The 19,307-nt window shown below is 43.4% G+C and overlaps 1 protein-coding gene and 1 long non-coding RNA gene across 3 annotated transcripts in view; both read right to left on the bottom strand.

Moving 5' to 3' along the window:
- Positions 1 to 2,564: 2,564 nt before the first annotated feature.
- Positions 2,565 to 5,227, bottom strand: LOC119141542. Its single transcript, XR_005101948.1, has 2 exons — positions 4,366 to 5,227; positions 2,565 to 2,994 (listed from the first exon to the last, which is right to left on the bottom strand). It is a non-coding gene; the product is annotated as an uncharacterized LOC119141542 (long non-coding RNA).
- An 8,654-nt stretch (positions 5,228 to 13,881) lies between these two features.
- Positions 13,882 to 19,307, bottom strand: part of SHB (SH2 domain containing adaptor protein B) — an 83,463-nt gene continuing 78,037 nt past the window's right edge. For both annotated transcript variants that reach the window (XM_037373966.1, XM_037373967.1), the window contains one exon: positions 13,882 to 16,735. In XM_037373966.1, coding sequence (XP_037229863.1) covers positions 16,552 to 16,735 — 184 coding nt within the window. In that variant the 3' untranslated portion in view covers positions 13,882 to 16,551. The remainder of the gene's footprint in view (positions 16,736 to 19,307) is intronic.

Genomic DNA, 19,307 nt, shown 5'->3' with positions numbered 1-19,307 from the left:
TGGAAGATCCCTCTGTTGTGGACTTACTATGGGTTCGTGAACAGCAGGTGCCAACCGCTGCCATGACAGTGCACCAGCAGTGATATTGCACCAGTTGAGATCCCCTGGTTCCCATCCATGAACTGATTCACCCACTGGAGAGCCACAGAGTGTCCAGAAAGACTCCGTCATCTTTTATATAGTCAGTACAAAAGTCTGATGGAGGGTGGAAGTTAACAGTAGACTATCGTGGCCTGAATGAAGTCACACCACTGCTGAGTGCTGCTGTACTTGATGTGCTAAAGCTCCAGTACAAACTGGAATAAAATGCAGACAAGTGAAATGCTACAAGTGATATTGCAAATGCATTTTTCTCAGTTCCTTTGGCACCAGAGTGCAACAGTGCTTTCATGTGAAAGAGTGTTCAATACACCAGGAATCAACTGCCCCAGTGGTGAAAGCACAGTCCTTACCATTTGTGATGGACTAACCCAAGCTGCACTGGAAAAGGGTGATCCCCCTGAATGTTTATCATACATTGATGACAACATCATGTGGGGCAACAGAGCAATGCAAAGTGGGAAGCAGTGTCTAAGGGTTGGAGCCTGGGAATTAATGTCTAAGGAATTGAGTGGTGGGGTCTCTAGGGGCTGGTGAAGAAGCCAAGACACGTAGGTTCTTTTGGTGTTGAGAAAACTGTGTGGGCTAGCAATTAGAGCAGAGCAGAGGTAGTGAGCAGCAGGGCACCTGGGCTTCCCGGAAAGCAGCAGGATCTAGTGATTCCATCCCCAGCCTCTCCTCTCACAAGATGGGGATCTCCTCCCAGTCATGCCAGTGCTGATGGTCAAGGGTTATGTCTGCTTCCCTGGTGTTGCAGGTAGTTTTGCATCTACATCTTATAACTCAGCTGAACCTGGAGGTGTGAACAGCACTGCTGAACTCTGCGCCATGAGGAAGCTGTATCCCGAGGACAGAGACTCTGAGTGGGGTGATCCCCTAGTGTATCAGAGACCCCAGAGACCTAGAATGGTGCCAGTGGAAAATCTCCCTTCTCTCTTCCGGCACTCCCTGTCCAGGGGTTGTCACTACACAGCCCCCGAGTTGTGCCACATAGAGACATAAGGGCAGGGAACAGGATGATTTGGGGCTGTGGGAGACAGGACAGGGGGTCCATGAGAACAAGGGAAAAAGGACCACTGCCTGTGGAGGGGCTTCACTCCTGGAGGAGTTCCCTTACGCTCTGACCATGTATCAAACAGGGTCCCACCGTGGACCAAGCTGGGGGAAGCACAGTCCTCACAAGGTCGGGAAAGGTTGCATTCTCTCCAGTCACTTTCCTTGCAGCCCAGAAGTGTCCTGGCCCATCCCATCTGGGAGAGGATGCAGCCCTGCCATCTTCAGCCCTGGCAGGGTCCCAGGGTCTGCACTGTCTGACCGGCCCCATCAACACTACATGGGCTGGGAGAGGCCACAGCAGGCCAGGCTGCTCTGGTGAAGATGAAATAAATTAAAAGACAACATTTTCATCCTTGCATCAAAACATGCTTTTAAAAAAAAATCCAAAACTGAAGGCAAATTATTTGGCATTTAGCTTTGACCTTCTCCAATTTGTGGCAAAAAGAGGAGGAATGGGAAATTAAGATAAAGGAAAGAAAGGAGAAATGCAGCTGGAGTGCTTTTCAAAAAACCCCACAAAACCTGAAATGACCACAAACAGGCTAAACACAGCTTCTGCTTTCCTTGCTGCTGTTGAAATAACCAAAATGCTAGGACTCAGTAACAAGAAAACTCAATATGAAGAAAAAACTCTAGTATGATGACTGTTAAGTTAATATTAAGTTTAAATAAAGTAAGATAAAATTGCAATAGTCCCGCTATAATTTCTCTGGGCTTGGTTAAAGCATCGTTTCTTTAAAAGGAGAAAAACCTCGTTTTGCACATGAACCAGCCTGCATCTTCAGCCGCTGGGTGGCACAGGCTGTAAACTGAAGAAATGCAAACGGTGAAGGAGGGATGCACACAGGAGCAGGCAGCGGCCTCACATTGAAAAACAGTTACATATCTGCTATTAGAATTAGCAACCATATTTGATTATATTGAAACACATTTGATCTTATAGAGTTATTTTAATAGGAATATAAAATTATAAGGAATATAAAATTATAAGAAATATTTTAGTGGAGTTTGTGTTTGCACAACAACCGACAGCTACTATGAAATCCTCTGTACAGCCCTGTACCAAGGCCAAAATAATAGGTCAGAATCACCTAGTAGGAATGATTAGAACTTAGATAACAGACTTAAGGTTCAAGATGATTGGATACAGTTTTTACATGTAGACTAGGAGAATGCATTGAGATGTCAAAATGTAGAATTAATGGGAACTGGGGAGAGTCGACTGGAACAACCTGTAGATACCTGCCAAGAAACAGTTACCTTAAGTAAAAGGTAATTCCGGCAGGGGGAGATCGTGACCACCGACTCATGTACCACCTACCCAAATCGCACCCCAGACCCATTTCTAGATCTTTCTAATCTTTACTGTGCAGAATCAGATATGGGAGGAGAGTATGTTAATAATTTTCGGGAAATATTATGTTTATGCATGGATACTTAATGAATATGCATGAACAACTTCTATATATGGTGTATGATTTTGAAGCTCGGTGTGCATTGATCGTGAGAGGACTCGCTCACGCACCCAGCCGTTAATAAAGAAGTGTCTGCTTATCTACATCACATTGGTGTCGATAAGTTCTTCATTCCGAGATTTTGGTAACAACAGCAGCTCCGCAGCTTTGGTGATCCAGAATGACATCACAATGTGTGTTTTCAGGAAGCCTTTGGGCTTTGCAGAATCTTGAGAACTTTGCAGAATCTTGCGAAAATGAAGGGAACTAAAACTGCACCTAAGAACTCCACAAACCAGTCTGCAGCAGGTTCTGTCCTGCAGCTGAGATGGTTGTTCTGTGTGTTCCCGCTCTCTAGTAACACCTTCAGCACTGGAAGTTCATCCTGGAAATGACAACAATCAACCAAGCAAACAAAAAACCAATTCAGAATAAACAAGGAAAAAAGCAGTTGACCTTAATTTGCATGATTTCAGTTCAGTCTGATGCCACTGTAGAGACACTACTGTATAGACATTTATGTTAAAGTATCCTGTTAAGGGAAGGTTGCTGGCCTTATACAAATCTGTGCACGAAACTTAAGTCAAGCTGGCTCTCAAGTTATCAAAAACTGATGGATGAAAGTAATCAAGGAAGTCAATCTTGAGAAATAAAGAACAGATAATGCTAAGAACACCATTACATTAATTATGCAGAAAGACGTGAGAAAGTTCTGGCTGCAGGAGGAGACAAGCTGATAAGGTGTTGCAGCCCACAGGAAATTAATTGAAAGTAGGACAAAGGTAACTGTGGCAGTGGGAGATCTCCAGCTCCAGCTCAGTCCCCTTGAGAGAGGGCAAGCTTGGGTGGCATGTGTAGGTAGTAAAACCTTTAGCAGTGTCACCTGAGGCTGCACACTAGTCTGCATTAGAAGCGAGACATTTGTACCCAACCCTGTGTGTGAATGAAAACGAATATTTCATGTACTATGAATGTGCAAGTACTCTGCTGTGTATAATGTGTGGCATCAAGTAACTTGGTGAGCATGCTCAGAGGAAACATTCCTCCATGCTCCCAGCACTGTAATAAAGAATATTTGCCTTCTAAAACTTCAGATCAGATCTTGGAGAGTTTTTCTTTGTGACCAACTTTACGGTATCAAGTCTTACATTTTATAAATATCCAAAGGTATGATTCCACTCTCATTTGCACAGAGCTGAACATGGAGAAATTGAAGCTAATGTAGTGAAATGAAAAAGGACAAGCACAGCTCAACAGGGACTCAATAGACACAAAAGGAGCCAAAATGCAAGTTTCAAGGTCAGCAGTTTTGTGCCGAGCCTCTCATCTGCTGAATGATTTCTTCTGCATTTGGAATTTAACCTGAAACAACCTTCGTGTACAAACACTGACAAAATATCATTAGCCATTTAATATAATTGCACAGGGAAGCTCTCTTTAAACAAGCAAACAAACAAGCAACCAAAGAAAATCCACCCAACCAAAACAACTTTTATCATTGTAATTCTGTTTTTCAATCTCATAAAATTAAACTTAGGAAATATTATAACAGTAAAAATAATACTGTACATAGTCCCTCCTGAGTAGCATTTCTCCCTTCCTAGTTTCCACCTCCCCAGAATCAGCAATATAAAAAAAAATAAAAGTCAAACAAATCAAAACCACCAATTTACTAGAATTGTTCTAGACTGAAGACACACAAAAATATTTTTTCTGGTGGCACCAGAAAAATTACAGTAATTTTCAGAAGACTTACCTGCAAACAGGAAGGAAGAACAAGCCAAGGTTGAAAGGATGCTTCTGCCCCCAGCTGCATGTTCGAGGGCTATTTCAAAGAAATGTATTATTCTTTACTGAAATGCAATCACATATCCAGGAAAGGCACCTCTACAAGTGACCTTTTTCAGGCTGCGATTACAACCCCATAAATAAATGAGAAGTGATTTCTGGGTTGGTGAAGTTGAACTGGAATCCAGCTCTAGAATTATAAGTTACAGCCTAGTAGATTCTGTGAGTTTAGATGGGCTCAAACCATTGAAAACAGAGAAGAAAAATAGCTGGCAGGAGAAGGGAAAAAAAATAGAGAACTGCTGAACTAGGTAAATGAGGACTAATGAGAACTGCCAGCACAGTGCTTTACTGCTCAGCAGAGTGCTCTCACCACTCATCCAGGGTTCCAACAGTGCGATGAAAATTGTGACATTTTCCTGCTCCCACAGGTGCCTTTTCAGACAGGATTCCCTGCTTTCATGGCGGAGGGCAGCCCTGCTACCCCACCATGGCAGAGGATTGCAGTGGTCAAGACGGACAGCGTGCACAGGTCTGTCGTACTTCTTGCTCTTTCACACCACTGTTTCTTCTACCTCTGCTACAGCAGCACATGATGTGTCCACATGTCACACTGCTGTGACAAGCAGCAAACCCAGGTGCCTTTTACCTCACTGTGTAGACACTGTTTCCTTCAGCTTTTCTCTGCCCTTCTGACTCTGGTTCTGATTTCTTTGACCACCCCAATTTGAGCAAGCACAGACTGTGCCAACTCTGCTAAATAATTCCTTTCTCACCGCACAAAAAGGATAAGGATTAGGAACCAGCACAACTGGGAGGGCTGCAGTACTGAAATCTCTGACAGTGCACAAAGAACCCTTTGTTGAACATGGGTGGAAGATAGGGCATTGTGTTGAATTAAGAATGAGATTTCCCATCAGAAGTTCTTCCTTTCTGTTATGGCCTGATTAACTCTTCAAGTGCTACCAGGAAAGAAGTCGGGGAAGCACTAAGGCAAAATTGAAGTCTTTTGGGTTTAGAGTAAAAAAAACTCCTTGCCCTCTTCTCAAGGAACACATCCTTCAATACAGCCCGAATCCAGAAATTGCTTTGGACCACATTTTTGGGGGAGGCTCAATGTGGGATAGATTTCTTCCTTCCCTCTTTGCACAAACACAAGAATGCGAGCCTCAGATCTGTATAACGGTTTTCCTTTGGGGAAGCAAAGCTTAAATAAAACTTTAACTACATTCACCCCGTTTGCTTTTCCAAACAGGCTCAGATTTAGTGCAAAATATTTAATTCTGCAAATTAAGTGTAAATTTAGGTGTAAGTAAATAAATGTTTAATCCCATGTAGATAGGATGTAAGGCTCTTACAGAAAGGTGCTGTTGATCTGGCTAAGTACTACTTAGATGTTCTGTCTTCCAGTGTGTTGTTGTGGCTCCTCCAGAACTTCATATATATGTATGCTGGTACACTTTTAAAAGAAAAATATTATTTATTGCCTTGGCCTTGTTCATAAATCAGCATCTCTTAAGGAGTGTTTTTTAAACTCAGGAAACTTGTGAATGTAGCAGGAATCCTTCAGAGCACAAAGCCTGAACACTCAGTAGAACAGTGGTGGTGTTCAGGCAACTAGAAGCATTTGCACGGCCCTCTTCATTCTGTAGTGATTAGCAGGAGCTGCATAAGTACTCTTAAAGCTGAAGTCAAGAGGAATTCCACACCTTATGGGTCTGAGCTTGGTAATTACATAGAGTTTTGCAGCCGAACGAGTGGACATCAACATCTCTCCCACACATAACAGTATAGTGCTATTTTGATCTGATGTCAGCATTCAGCTCAAATATTCAGAATCAATCATTCCAGTCTATGGGTGTTGCACAAACAGAAAACAGTAAGGGGAAGTCTAGGACAGACAACTAATTGCATAATAAATTATTGCAGTATTGAGCTTAGACACATCTGGAATACATTTGCCTTTGAAAAAAAAATCATGTATATGGCACCAACAATTTTCCTTCAGAAGAGAATATTCTTAGTTACTCCACTATAAGATGTAAGGATATTCTAGAACTGTGACAGTATCACAGTCCTGCCCTGTTCTTACTGTTTGGGATGTGGTCTCAAATTCAGATGGGGGTGGAAGGAGGTAGGCAGAAGATAAAAGATGCTTCATTCTCCACCTGCCATTATTCATGCAAATTTTTATTTCAGTTCCTTAGACTATGAATACTTTTTCAGATATTCTATGTATCATCATAAAAAATGAGGAAAAGGAGACATTTGTATGCAGTCATTTTAAGAACCAAATATTTGGGAATTAAAGAAACAAAGATGATCATACATATTGGGTTTAGGTAGCAAGGTTTTGGTAGAGCCTCTGCCTGGGACAGGAGGTAAAAAAAACAGGGCTGCTTAGATGTTAATGCCCACCTGTCACCCAACCCCAGGAGAGCAGGGGATTTTAGCAGGTGCTTCTTAGCTGTATAGCTCTTTCCTAAACTGCTTGAGCACCACACCCCAAAGACCCTTAATGCAGACAGCTGCCAGAGAAGGGTAAATGGGCTCTGCCCTGCTTCTGTAGAAGAGGTCCCCCTGCCTATGGGCCAGTCACTTTTTCCAACAGGGTGCAGAGCAGAAACTGTTCTATCTACTGCTCTTTGATCTGATGGGATTCAAGAGGACAGCACTGCTGGGATGGGGCCTAGTTCCTGCTCTCACATTTCCCTGTTTTGAACACACCCTCCTCCTGCCAGGGGTAGCTGATAGTTCTTTGCTTCATCCGTGGCTCCTCATGGGATTTTTTTGGGTGCTCAAATTGTGTTGAGCACACTAGTGGCTGCTATCAACACACATTACAATGCAGCCATGAAGCGAAGATTACGGTGCACAGTGTGTTGAACACGTTTAGAGCCACCCTTTTATGTGAAGTATGGAAAACAACGAGAGCAGTGGTGAGCAGCGGTGTCTGGTAGAAAGAAGCTCTGCTGTCCTCTTCCAGGGCATGAGAATAGCCAGTAAAACTTGAGCCCTCTCTCAGGGAAGGACACCATAACTGGCAGGTTCTATCTCCATCACTTTCACGTGGCCTCTACAGAAGCAGGGCCTAAGGCTGAAACAGGATGCAGGTGTGTTTTTCCAGACATGATTCTGAGTGAGCAAGTCAGCAAATCAGTCTCAGTCCAGTGGTAAAACAGCAGGTCTGTAGTGACATGGTAGGCCTGCAGTTAAGCCAGGAAGCCAAGGTCAGGATTAGCATGACAATCAAGGAGGTACAAAGGTGTAGATATTACAAAGCTGTGGTATGTAGCACACGTGGGGGCCAGTAAAATCTCAGCTTAAAAGCAGCTTCCAAGTGAAAGAGGGGCATGCTCTCACTTTCAGCTTTCTTTGCTCCTATCAATTACAGAACATACCCTGGACTCTGAGAGTCAAACTTTTTAACTGAGCCTGTACTCAGCACCTTGAAATCAGAATAATTCATTCGGTCATATGGTGACAGCATAGAATACAAATAAGGGAAGGGTCTGCTTAATTTGGTTAACAGAGGTGAAGAGCAGCCTAAATAGCAGCAAAGCTGGTGCAACTGATGGTTGGAGGATGTCTAAGGCATAACAACCATGACATTATTTTGTTTTCAGTTCTCAGAGAATTAAGGAATGTGGTTAGTAGAACTGCTACCTTGGACTTCTGGAGGGCAGACTCCGGCCTGGTTGACAGCTCCTTAGGAGGCAGTCCTGAAGGGCAAAGGAGAGCAGGCAGGCTAGACATTCTTCAAGAATGAACTCTTAAAGGAGCAGGAGCAGGCTGTCCCTAGGCACTGAAAGACGACCTGGTGGGGAAGACCAGCCTGGCTGAACAGTGAGCTTTGGCTGGAACTTGGGAAAAAAAGTTTATGACCTTGGGAAGAAGGGGCAGGCAATTCTGGAGGACTAAAGATGCTGTGTAGTTATGCAGGGGAGAAAATTAGAAGGGCCAAAGCCCAGCTAGGACTTAATTTGGTTACTGCGGTAAAAGACAATAAAAAATGCTTCTGTAACCACATCCGCTGAGCTGGAAAATGGTCAGGGAGCAGAATGATGTCATAATCCAACAGGAAACAGTTAGCAACCTGCTACACCACTTAGACACACAGAAGTCTATGGGCCAGATGATAATCCACACAAGGGTACTGAGGGAGCTGGTGAAAGTGCTCACCAAGCCACTTCCAATAATTTATCAGCAGTTCTGACTAACTGGGGAAGGTACCTGTTGACTGGAGGTTAGCAGATGTGATGCTTATCTATAAGGGCCAGGATCCAGGGAACTATAGGCGTGTCAGTCTGACCTCAGTGCTGGAGGTTATGAAGCAGATCATCTTGAGTGCCATCATTTGGTATGCACAGGACAACTAGGTCATCAGGTTCAGTCAGTGTAGGTTCACAAAAGGCAGGTTCTGCTTGACTAACCTGATGTTCTACGACAAGATGACCTGCTTAGTGGATGCGGGAAAGGCTGTGCATGTTGTTTACCTGGACTTTAGTAAAGCCTTTGACACTCTTTCCTACAGCATCCTCCTGGAGAAACTGGCTGCTCATGGCTTAGACAGGTGTGCTCTCTGCTAGATAAAAAACTGGCTGGATGGCTGGGCTGAAAGAGTTCTGGCGAATGGAGTCAAATCCAGATGGGGCCAGTTTTCTTTAATATCTTGGATCTTAGGATATTATCTTAAGATAATATCTTAATGGTCTGGATGAGGGGATTGAGTGCACCCTCAGTAAGTTTGCAGACGACACCAAGTTGGGAGGGAGTGTTGACCTGCCTGAGGGTAGAAAAGCTCTACAGCACAATATGTACAGGCTGCATTGATGGGCGGAGGCCAACTGTATGAGATTCAACAAGGCTAAGTGCTGCGTCCTGCACTTGCATCATAACCACCCCAAGCAATGCTACAGGCTGGAAAGATGCCCATCAGAAAAGGATCTGGGGGTGTGATTGAAAAATGGCTGAATATGAGCAGGCTTTAATATCATCAGTGCTCCTTTGCCACACATTCCAGATTACATCATCTCCTGAGGTGATATGTAGGATATCTTGCACTTATCGACAATTTGGATAGGGCCCAGGGCTATTTCCTGTCTGCTTCCAGCTTCACTTGTTGGAAGTTTTGCTGTTGCTTGGGTCCCCACATAAACCAGTCTTGCTTACAGCACTGTTTATAGTGGTTTCACTAGTTGACTGTATCTGGGAATGTGCATTTTTCAGAATCCTACCATTGCAAGGGAATACTTGACAGTCCTTTTTGTTGGCAGCTTTGGGAAACATATTCTTTTCTACCACTTCACTGGATATATCGTCTTCATTCCACTCATTTTACCCCTAATAATTGTATTTCTGTAATGGACTTCAGACTTCTTGATGACACACTTTGCTTTCAGTAGGATTTTAATAACAGCTTAACATTTTTTCAAATATTTTTTCTTCTGTTTGACCCCAGAGTATGATGTCACCAGTGTACTGCTTGTATTCAAGTGCATTGCCCATCTCTAAGTTTTCTTGACCTAGTCCACAGCACATGGTGACACTGCATTCACCCCTGGGGTAGTTGATTCCAGGTGCACTGGATTGCTTCCAGGTGAAAGCAAACTGAAGTCTGTGCCCTTCCATTATGGGAATAGAGAAGAATGTTGGCTATATCACTGCTGGCACACCATTTTACTACTTCTGCCTCCAACTCTTACTGCAGCTAGAACATGTCTCTTAAACTAAACCCTGAAATTACTCCCCTATTCTTATCTACTTCCATGTAAAAAATTCAACCAAGTCCAGCCCAGGTCAAGTGCCACACTGCCCCAAAAAAACAAAGCTTGTTTTCAAACCCATGCTGTGACTGGCTCTGTGTAGTGCTCCACATGCCCCTCAAATGCTAAATGCTCCAAGCCCACTTGGACAAGCTGCTACCTGCTGCCACTTAAAACCAAATGGTAGTGATGAAGGTGGACAAGGCGCTGGTGGTACAAAAGGCATAAGTAAACACCCGCTCTCCATCAGACTGAGCAACAGAAGACAGGCTCTCCTAAAACCCCTACCACTCAATCTCCCCCACTGATCTTGTAGCACCAGAACACCGTCACTAGTTTCCAGTTATACCTTTCAGAGTTCCTGTGGTTAAATTAGAGAACAGTACAGGAGTGAGAGCTCCAGCCACCAGCAGCCTGAGGTGATGCAAAGCACCAGATTAAAAGTAGCAGCACCGTTCCTCTCCTTGTAGGCCAGGCACCCGGTCCCTGGGGTACCCCTCTTTTGTCTTCTCCCAGCTAAATCAGTGTCCCGGTTCTGGCTGGGAGTTAATTTTCTTCTTAGTAGCCAGTACAGTGCTGTGTTTTGGATTTAATATAAGAATAATGTTGATGGGACACTGATGTTTTAGTTATTGCTAAGTTGTGCTTACTCTAAGTCAAAGCCCTTTCAGTTTCCCATGCTCTGCCAGCGAGCAGGTGCACCAGAACCTGTGAGGAAGCACAGCCAGGACAGCTGACCTGAACTGGCCAAAGGCATATTCCATACTGTAGAAAGTTATGCTCAGTATATAAACTGCAGGGAGTTGGCCAGGGCTGCCAATCGCTGCTCAGGGACTGGCTGGGCAGAGGTGGTGAGCAACTGCATTGTGCATCACTTGTGGGTCTTTTGTTTTGTTTTTTTCTCCCTTGGGTTTTATCTCCCTTTCTCTCCCTCTCCTCTTCATTACAATTGTTATTGTTATAACTACTGTTATTATTATTATTATTACTAGTACCTTATTCCAATTGTTAAACTGTTCTTATTTCAACCCATGGGTTTCTGCTTCTCCTCCCCACCCCATGGGCAGGGCAGTGGGGGAGTGAGTGGCTGTATGGCTCTTAGTTGGATGGCTGGGGTTAAACCATGACAGCCAGCCTGATTCCTACTGCCAGCCCTCACACATCGTGTGTTCCAGCCCCCAGCCCATCCTAGAGGCCCTGCTGTAGACTTATTTCAGTTTGTTGGCAACTCTCCTGGTACCTGGAGGTACTCTAACCAGACACACCATCCAGATGCAGCCTCCTCACCAGTGCTTTGTAGGGGAAATAATCACCTCGTCCCACCTGCTGGCTACACTTCCACTACACAGGCCTGATTGCAGTAGGTCTTCCTGACTGCAAACTCTGTTCAGCTCCCCGTTACACTTCTCCCACCTTCTTTCCAGTCTGCCTTTTGCGAGAGGTCAATATGTCCCAATGCAGGACTGCCCTTATGGAACTCCAGGAGGTTCATGCTGGCCCATTCCTTGTGCCAGTCGAGCTTACTCTGCATAACTATTTGCCTTGTTTATCAACTGCTAACAGTCATCTCCAAAACATGGACTGCCAGGTGGAGCCAGTCCTGGATGTCTGAGACACAGACATAGGAAAATAATTGAACTTACTCTTAAATAAACTCTTGGTCTACAAACCTTGTACACTTTGACCTTTAGCTGACAAGTAAACAATTCTTTTCTGGTGGAAAAATGGCTTGACTCAAAACAGGGGGGATGCTGATATCAATCCCACAAAATTAATTCTCTGAGTGGTGTGGTTGGCAGTAGGAACCTTGAGATTTTTCTGTGGCTTGATAGTGCTGCAGGCTATGCTGTAGTAATTGCATAAACCCCAGAAACAGAAGTCAATGACAGAAATGCAACATCAGTTTTACTTATAGGTAGGCACTGAGGGCCCTATGTGCCGCTCAGGTCAATACCAGGATGAAGGAATGCTCTGATAGTCTGGCATAGAACGCAACAATTTGTTTTTTCCTTTCTAATACTGCCAGTATCAACAATTAACCATTACCTGTATCTGATGCAACATCACAGCAACACCTGTCTCCAAACCAAACTTAGAAAGAAAATTGAGCCCTGCAAAGCTGCAATTTAGCTCTCTATGTCTTGGAACTGTCAGCAGCAGTAAATGCAATCCAGGGTCCCTGAAACACACTTGAGAAAGCGCGGCCAATGTTTGGTTTGATTTTGTCACTGAACTAACTGTAAGGTCCAGAGCACTGAGGTCGATGCAGCAACCATGAATTGTGGATACATGGTTCTCAGAGTAAACTCAAGGCCTGAGGCAGGCGATAACATGCTGCATAAAATAGGATTGCACATGGTCATCCCTTGCAACCTGTGTACATTCTTTTTCAGTGGGACTTCTTTTTGCTTCATTTCAGACCAACAACTTTGTTCAGCTGCTGCCATTTCCTCCCTTCCTTTCCTCTTCCCTTCTTACTGGGGACTCCAACAAGAAGTAATAAAAGGAAACAATTTGCAGTGTTATATGTGGGGTCACTGTAGATCATTAAAAAGGGAAGAATGTAAGAAAAATAGGAGACTCCACTGTTCATTCCCTTCTCCCCTTGCTCTCACCAGCAGTATAGACAGGTCTGTTTCATTTCTCTTTTGTTTTTTCCCCCAGTCCAAGGAGCTAGTGCAGCTGTTTGTTGGGAGGGGTTTATTTATTAATTAATTTAAACAAGTGTTAAGACTTTGCTCATTCTGTACGTTGGACCTGAGGACCACATGTATTAACTAACAGTAGCAGAGGACCAACTGAGTACCCTAGAGTGGAGGTTAGCAGTGCAGCACAGTAAATACGGATCAGAGTCTGGATGGAAGGTGGCATCTGCAGCCTCCACCAACATTATCACACAGTGTTTGTGTTGCCAATTTGAGCCATGACAGCAAAAGAAAGGTCAAATCCTGAACCTCATTGGGATGGCGAGTAGCAGCACATACATATTTCATCCTCCAAGCAGCAACCAGTTTTCCTCAGAGCATAGACTCAGGACATGTTCCCTAAGAAGCTGGAAATGTGTGGTTTGTACCTTCGCACTTAAGAGACCCCTGTACTTTGCATCCTGGCTCTAAAGACTTAATTTCAGGGTCAGAGAATAAACTATTATCAAGTACAGAACTCATGGTCATGACTGTACTTCCACAAACCTTCATGATTTTTTTGATTATGGAAGGAGCTGAGAGATGTAATCTGGTCACTAAAGCTCTCCTACACATCGTATGGATGTTCACAGCCTGGGGGGGTTCATCACTTTGTCAATAACTCATGAAAATAGAAGACTAAATAATACCTCTTATAAATTCTGCAAGAAGTGTTTCACCACTGTTACACTGTAAATAGCAATAACAGAATTCCTTGAGCACCTTAAGCAATTGGACAGCAATGTCATTCACACACACAACTGTGTTGTTTCAGCCCAACCCTTGCAAAGGTGCACATTGTCGAGAATTGCTCAGGGCAGAACCAAGCCATATGATTTTCCAGACTCCAAACCAGATTATAGCCTAATGGTAACTTTCACTGCACATTTAAGACACACAAACACAAGTTGTTCTGAAAGGCTGCCTCAGCAGTTAGCTGTTCAAGACAATCTGAGTACACATTGACAATTAGAGGAAGAAAAGGGAGAGGTTTAATTTTTTTTTAAAATAAACTTTTAATATGCTATATAGGCATGATCACTATGAGATCTTCCACCTATATGCAACACTACACACTGCAACACACTGCATTTTCACTATACATTAATAAGTCTGGGAAGAATATTCCTTCACTGGAAAAATATCATACAATCACTTAAATAAACAAGGACAACATTACAGTGCAAACAAAATCCTGGTTTTATTTATTCTGTAATTACTGAATACTTTCTAGAAGTCTTTTTAAAAAATAATCCCACAGAAAAAACCTTCCCACAGACAACCAAAATTTTCTGAGATTATTTCCTTTTGCTGAACCAAGAACCGTGATCTGACCCTTGAAGCTGTAATAATCTATATACACATTTGTATGATGCATATTGCCTGATTTGTAGGAAGCAAGTATTTTCCCAACGCACAATCTGCACACAGCAATAAAGTGGCACCTGTTGGCTTCAGTTGACTTTCAGTCAGGCTCATGACAAGAAAGATTCAGTAAAACAGTGATCCCCATAAACTAAAGACAATGTGCTTAAGAAAGCCTGGCAAGGCCTTGGTTAACGATGCTGTTGGTTTCTACTGGCAATTGCTGCTAGAGAAAGTAGAGGCTTACTTTTCCATTACAGAAGAAGAAAAACAGGCCATAGAACAGCAACAACAACGCCAGATTCTAAAAAATGCACTTCAACATGCAAAAGAAGAAATATACTATATTTCTGTCCCAAGGGCATGATGGAATTGCTGGAGCTCACATAGGCAGAGAATCAGACAACAGCAGATGCAATCTGATTCCTAATTTCTCTTGAGCTCTGCCACCTTCATGAACTCCTACTCTGGTGAGAGAAAAATATGCTAACTTAAAAATGCCTGTATGCTCTTGCCAAGTGGGTGATGTTCCCAAACGGGAAGTTTGGCTTCACTTGGAGAGGAATGTTGTCTCTTCATACTCCATTGTGCCACCCTTCTCTCAGAAAACCAGTATGAACCTATTCCAATGCAGCTTCAAATTCTGGGTGAGATAGTTTGACCTTCTATTGTTGCTGCACAGAATAACACTGAGCTCCTCACGTATGTGTGATCCACTTCTGTTTAAATTGTGTTAGATGGCATACAAAGAACAAGACAGGCTTAAAAGGAAGCAAAATGTTCATCACCAATGACATTCTATGGAACATCCTTGAGGTTCTTATCAGATTAGACAATACAATGCAGCACTAGTTTTACAGGCAGTAAGTGGTTATTCCGTTACAATTTTCAGATTTGCACTTCTTTCTAAGCATACATGAAATGGAATAGTAGTAGGTAAGAAAGCTGAATTAAATAACACACAATTTCACAGTCCTATTGCAGTCTGTAAAATACATAAACTGCATATAACCAGTTTGCTACTACAACAGCTGATGGGTTAATGCACAGCATTCTAGACATAGGTGAGAGATGGCAAAAAGTGAGGACTAGCAGGCTATTGATTCCCCAGTTCCAGTTTCTGCACAATTATATTTTTTTCACTTAACCCTTCCAATGAGCACAAAGAGCATGTAGAAAATCTCTCTCAAGTGGATGGGCACTGAGTTAGCAGGACTAAGGTACAGAGCAGCTTCTGCAGTGCTTCTGGATGACAATGACTGAAATACAGCAGGAGGCTTCTGTTTGTGATGAAAATGAACACTGGGCAGAAGGTATATGTCAAATGACCATGTTTTAAGAATGTCTTCATACACCAGAAAAACAAATTCTGCTCTGCTACATATGGCAGTCTCATTTATACAGCTGAAAAAGCCATCTTATGGAAAGGCGGTGTGACACACACTTGTTAGTTTGCTGCCTCAGTAGGACAATTGTTTGATCCAGATGAATGAGCAAGTGAAGAGTTTGCCTCCTAAAGCTTTATAAAAGCCTTTGACCACCCTCACGCATAAATACTAACCCACATATCAAAATAACTCATTCCAACTACTTAAAACATTATGGTGTAACTGCCCCAAACAGAATTAGCTGCCTGCATCCATGAATGAAACTTGCAAATGAAGACAGTAACCCTTAAGAGATTATTGTACCAAAAAAGGATAAAAATATACATCAAACTACTTTTTAATTATATCCCCTATTCATAAATAATTGACCATGATTTGCTCTCATAAAATTATTTTAAGACTGTGTGCCTAATAGGAGTTGAACATTTGACTACCCCAAGAAACTGCATTAAAAAAACCAAAACACACCAAGCTGAGTGACAGAGCCACAGGGACTTGCCACTAAGCAGCTCCTTCTCAGGTCCACCAAGAACACCCTAGGGTCCCTCAGAGTCAGGTTACCCTTTCACATGGAAAGGTTTCTCAGGGTAGCAAGAGAATTAAAGTTGCTGGTGTTTTACTGCTGAGAAGAACTTGTTGATTCTTCTCAAAACTTGGAGGAGGAACTTTTGTTGGGAAGTACTTTTAATTCACAGAGAAGCTCTGGGAATTAAATCTGTTCTCCTTGCACTAAAGTAAGATTTCTTTCTCTTATGTAGAAGTTCTAGAGGCAAGCTGCAGCATAAGAGTACCATACACAGTCCCATCCCCAACTCTGCAGAGTGCACACATTCTTAAGACTAAAGGCTGACACTTCCCATCACAGACTCAAGCACTGAATTCCAGCAATGAATTCTGTGCAACCCAGCTTACCTCTCACCTCCCATCCACAGGAAGGGGTGAGACTAGGTTATTAGAGGGTCCGCACAGCCACAGGGTAGAGCAGTGACAGGTGTTCTGCTCCTTTGATAGGCAGCTTTTTTGTGGTGTAGTAGTGGATGACTTCAGGAACACTGTCGAAGGGAGGGCTGTTCTGACCCAGGATGTATTTATCTTTGGTTTTCATCAGTTTCATGTGCATAAAACCTTGACTGCTCCTGTAAGAAAATCAAAGCGTTAGTTAATGCTTGTGCATAGGGAAGACAGAAGCAGCACAGCTTCTCCTTCATAACACAGAAACGTAGAACAAAATGCAAGCAGATCCTGGGTGGCCAAGATAGTGGCCAGACTGATAGACAGCAACTGCTAACTGCAAACCCCCCTGGACAGTCCAACACAAAGGCAGCCTAAGCTAGTATTTTGTTTTCATCACCTGTGCTGTCTGGACCCAGATGCAAGGCTATCTTACCCTGGAATTGATCCAGAGGTGTGTCAGAGGACAACCCCTTTCCTGTTCCTGCCCTTTCCCCCATGTTTTCCTGTGAACTTTTAATTTTCACTGCAAGCAATCATTACTTCTAGACCAAAAGGTATCATTGGGTTTGTCCTGTCAGAGGCCTGAGGCTCTCTTCACAGACACATAGGCAGGCCATAAGCCTCATTCAGGTGAGGCAAGACCTGCCCTGTTCTGTCTCATGGAGACCTCAGAACAGATCACAACCATCCCACCCCAGCAGCAACTTCCCAGAACACGGCTATATGGAGAACCCGGTGGCTTCAGCTGGGAAAACTTCCTCAGATGAGCCGATTCCTAAAATTAATGGCATAAAGACTTCCACCTGCCCCACATGGAGAAAAGGCTGCTACCCTACAGCCTTTCTGCAGGCAGAAACCAGTACATGACGCCCACACCAGAAGCATTCAATGCCTAGATGACCTTCCAGCCTGCATGTATGCTGCCTTTTTGAGGGAAGGCTCATGATTACACAGGGAAGAGTGGCACGGTAACTGCCCTCTCTGCCCCTGACCAAAAGCAACCCATCCAACATAGTGGCACTCCAACAGGTAGCACCCATGCTGCCATGCAGTGCAGTAGGTGGCAGAGGTGACCCTACCTCTTCCCAGCAGTGACCCTTCAGTGTCTGCTGTCTTTAGCATGCCATACAGGTCATTTTAAGAGTGTAAAGTTTAGCCAGGACAAAACAAGAGCACAGGACAGCTCCGACACTCCAAGATGTTAAATAAGGCCTAGAGGATTTTTATCGCTTGCTTGATGTCCCACTCCCAACTATTCTAGCTTCAAACCATTGTTTCTTCCAAGTGTGTCCAGGGGACAAAGACAATAGTGTTAAAATGGGTTGGCCTATGCCAGCAAGGAAACCCAGTTTAAGATGACACAGAAAGCTATAGCAGGAAAACACACCATGCCATGTTAAAAGCAACTTCTCTAAAATCTGCAATTTTCTAGTCATCAGGTGCAGCATTCCCTCCAGAAGTGCTTGTGGCACAGTCAAGCTCATATCTTTCAGATGTATTCAACAACTGCCTGATGAAGTGATCCTTTCTGGTGAGCAGAAACCACTCCAGACGCTGCAATTATAGCTGTACACGCCTAAAAGCTTGCTTTAAATATCAATTTCTTAGCAGAAAAAAATATCTCTTGAATCATAATTGCTCTCTAAATTATTTCCTTTAAACAAAAGTGGCATCTTTAAATACTTCATTAAGAGGACAGATGTACTGCTCCCTTTCTTCAGTTTACTATGTATCTACTTTGCTACAAAATGCCTTGAAAGTGTGCAAATAAATTAATGCAATCACAGATGCATGCTAATTTCAGGGGTACAGTAAGAACTGTAGAACAACCTGCCAAATGCACTTTAATGCAGAATGGGCAAGGACACATGCCCTTTTTAAAACAGAAGGAAAATGCTTTTAATGTAAACAAATGCTACAATCCATGTATTCATGACAGACAGCTGTTGCTTCCCTAAGAAGGACCTATGTAGACACTTAGGTTTGGGTAGTACATAGTCATTAATCTTACAGTATATTAAGTCTACTGCTACCAGAATTCCACAAACAAACAAACAACATCTTCTCTATATCATGACAGGTCAGTGTTTTGGGAGGCCACACTGTTTGTGAAGGTGAGTAAAAAAGAACGTGACCTAGAAGTTGTGGATAGCAGCCTGATAGAATTTAACCAAGCCAAACAAAAAGCTTCTGCCCTTTGGGTCGGAATAAACCAAAGCAGCAGCGCAAGCTGGGGCATGACTGTCCAGAAAAGGAACTATGGTGGACAGGATACAGAACATGACTCAACAGTCTGCCCATAAAGGCTTACTGCAGTCTGGTTTGCGTAGCAGAAGTGTACCAGCTGCTGGAAGAAAGTGACTACTTCCCCTACAGAGCACCAGTGAGGTTGAAACTGTAACTGGCACCCCATAAAAAAGAGAAGCCAACACTGGAGCAAGTCCAGAGCAGGGGCACTAAGCATGGTCTGGGTGTGTGGGAGCACATGATGTTCAAGGACAAGCTGAGGGAACTGTGTTTGGAGATGAAAAGGTGAAATGGAGGGCGTCAGGTTGCAGTCATTCATTGCCTACATGGGAGAGTAACAGAGAAGTCAGAAGTTTCTCAGAGCCAAAAAGCACAAGCTACAACAAAGCGAGTTCCCACTGGACATAGGTAAAACCTTCTTCATGAGAGTAGTGCAGCCCTGGGACCAGGAGATCTCCATCCTCACAAGTTTTCCAAATTTGCCTGTACAAATCTCTCAGCAACCTG

This window comes from Falco rusticolus, chromosome Z (assembly GCF_015220075.1).
Source record: "Falco rusticolus isolate bFalRus1 chromosome Z, bFalRus1.pri, whole genome shotgun sequence".
Classification (NCBI taxonomy): Eukaryota; Metazoa; Chordata; class Aves; order Falconiformes; family Falconidae; genus Falco; species Falco rusticolus.
This window is presented reverse-complemented; position numbering and strand designations above follow the sequence as displayed.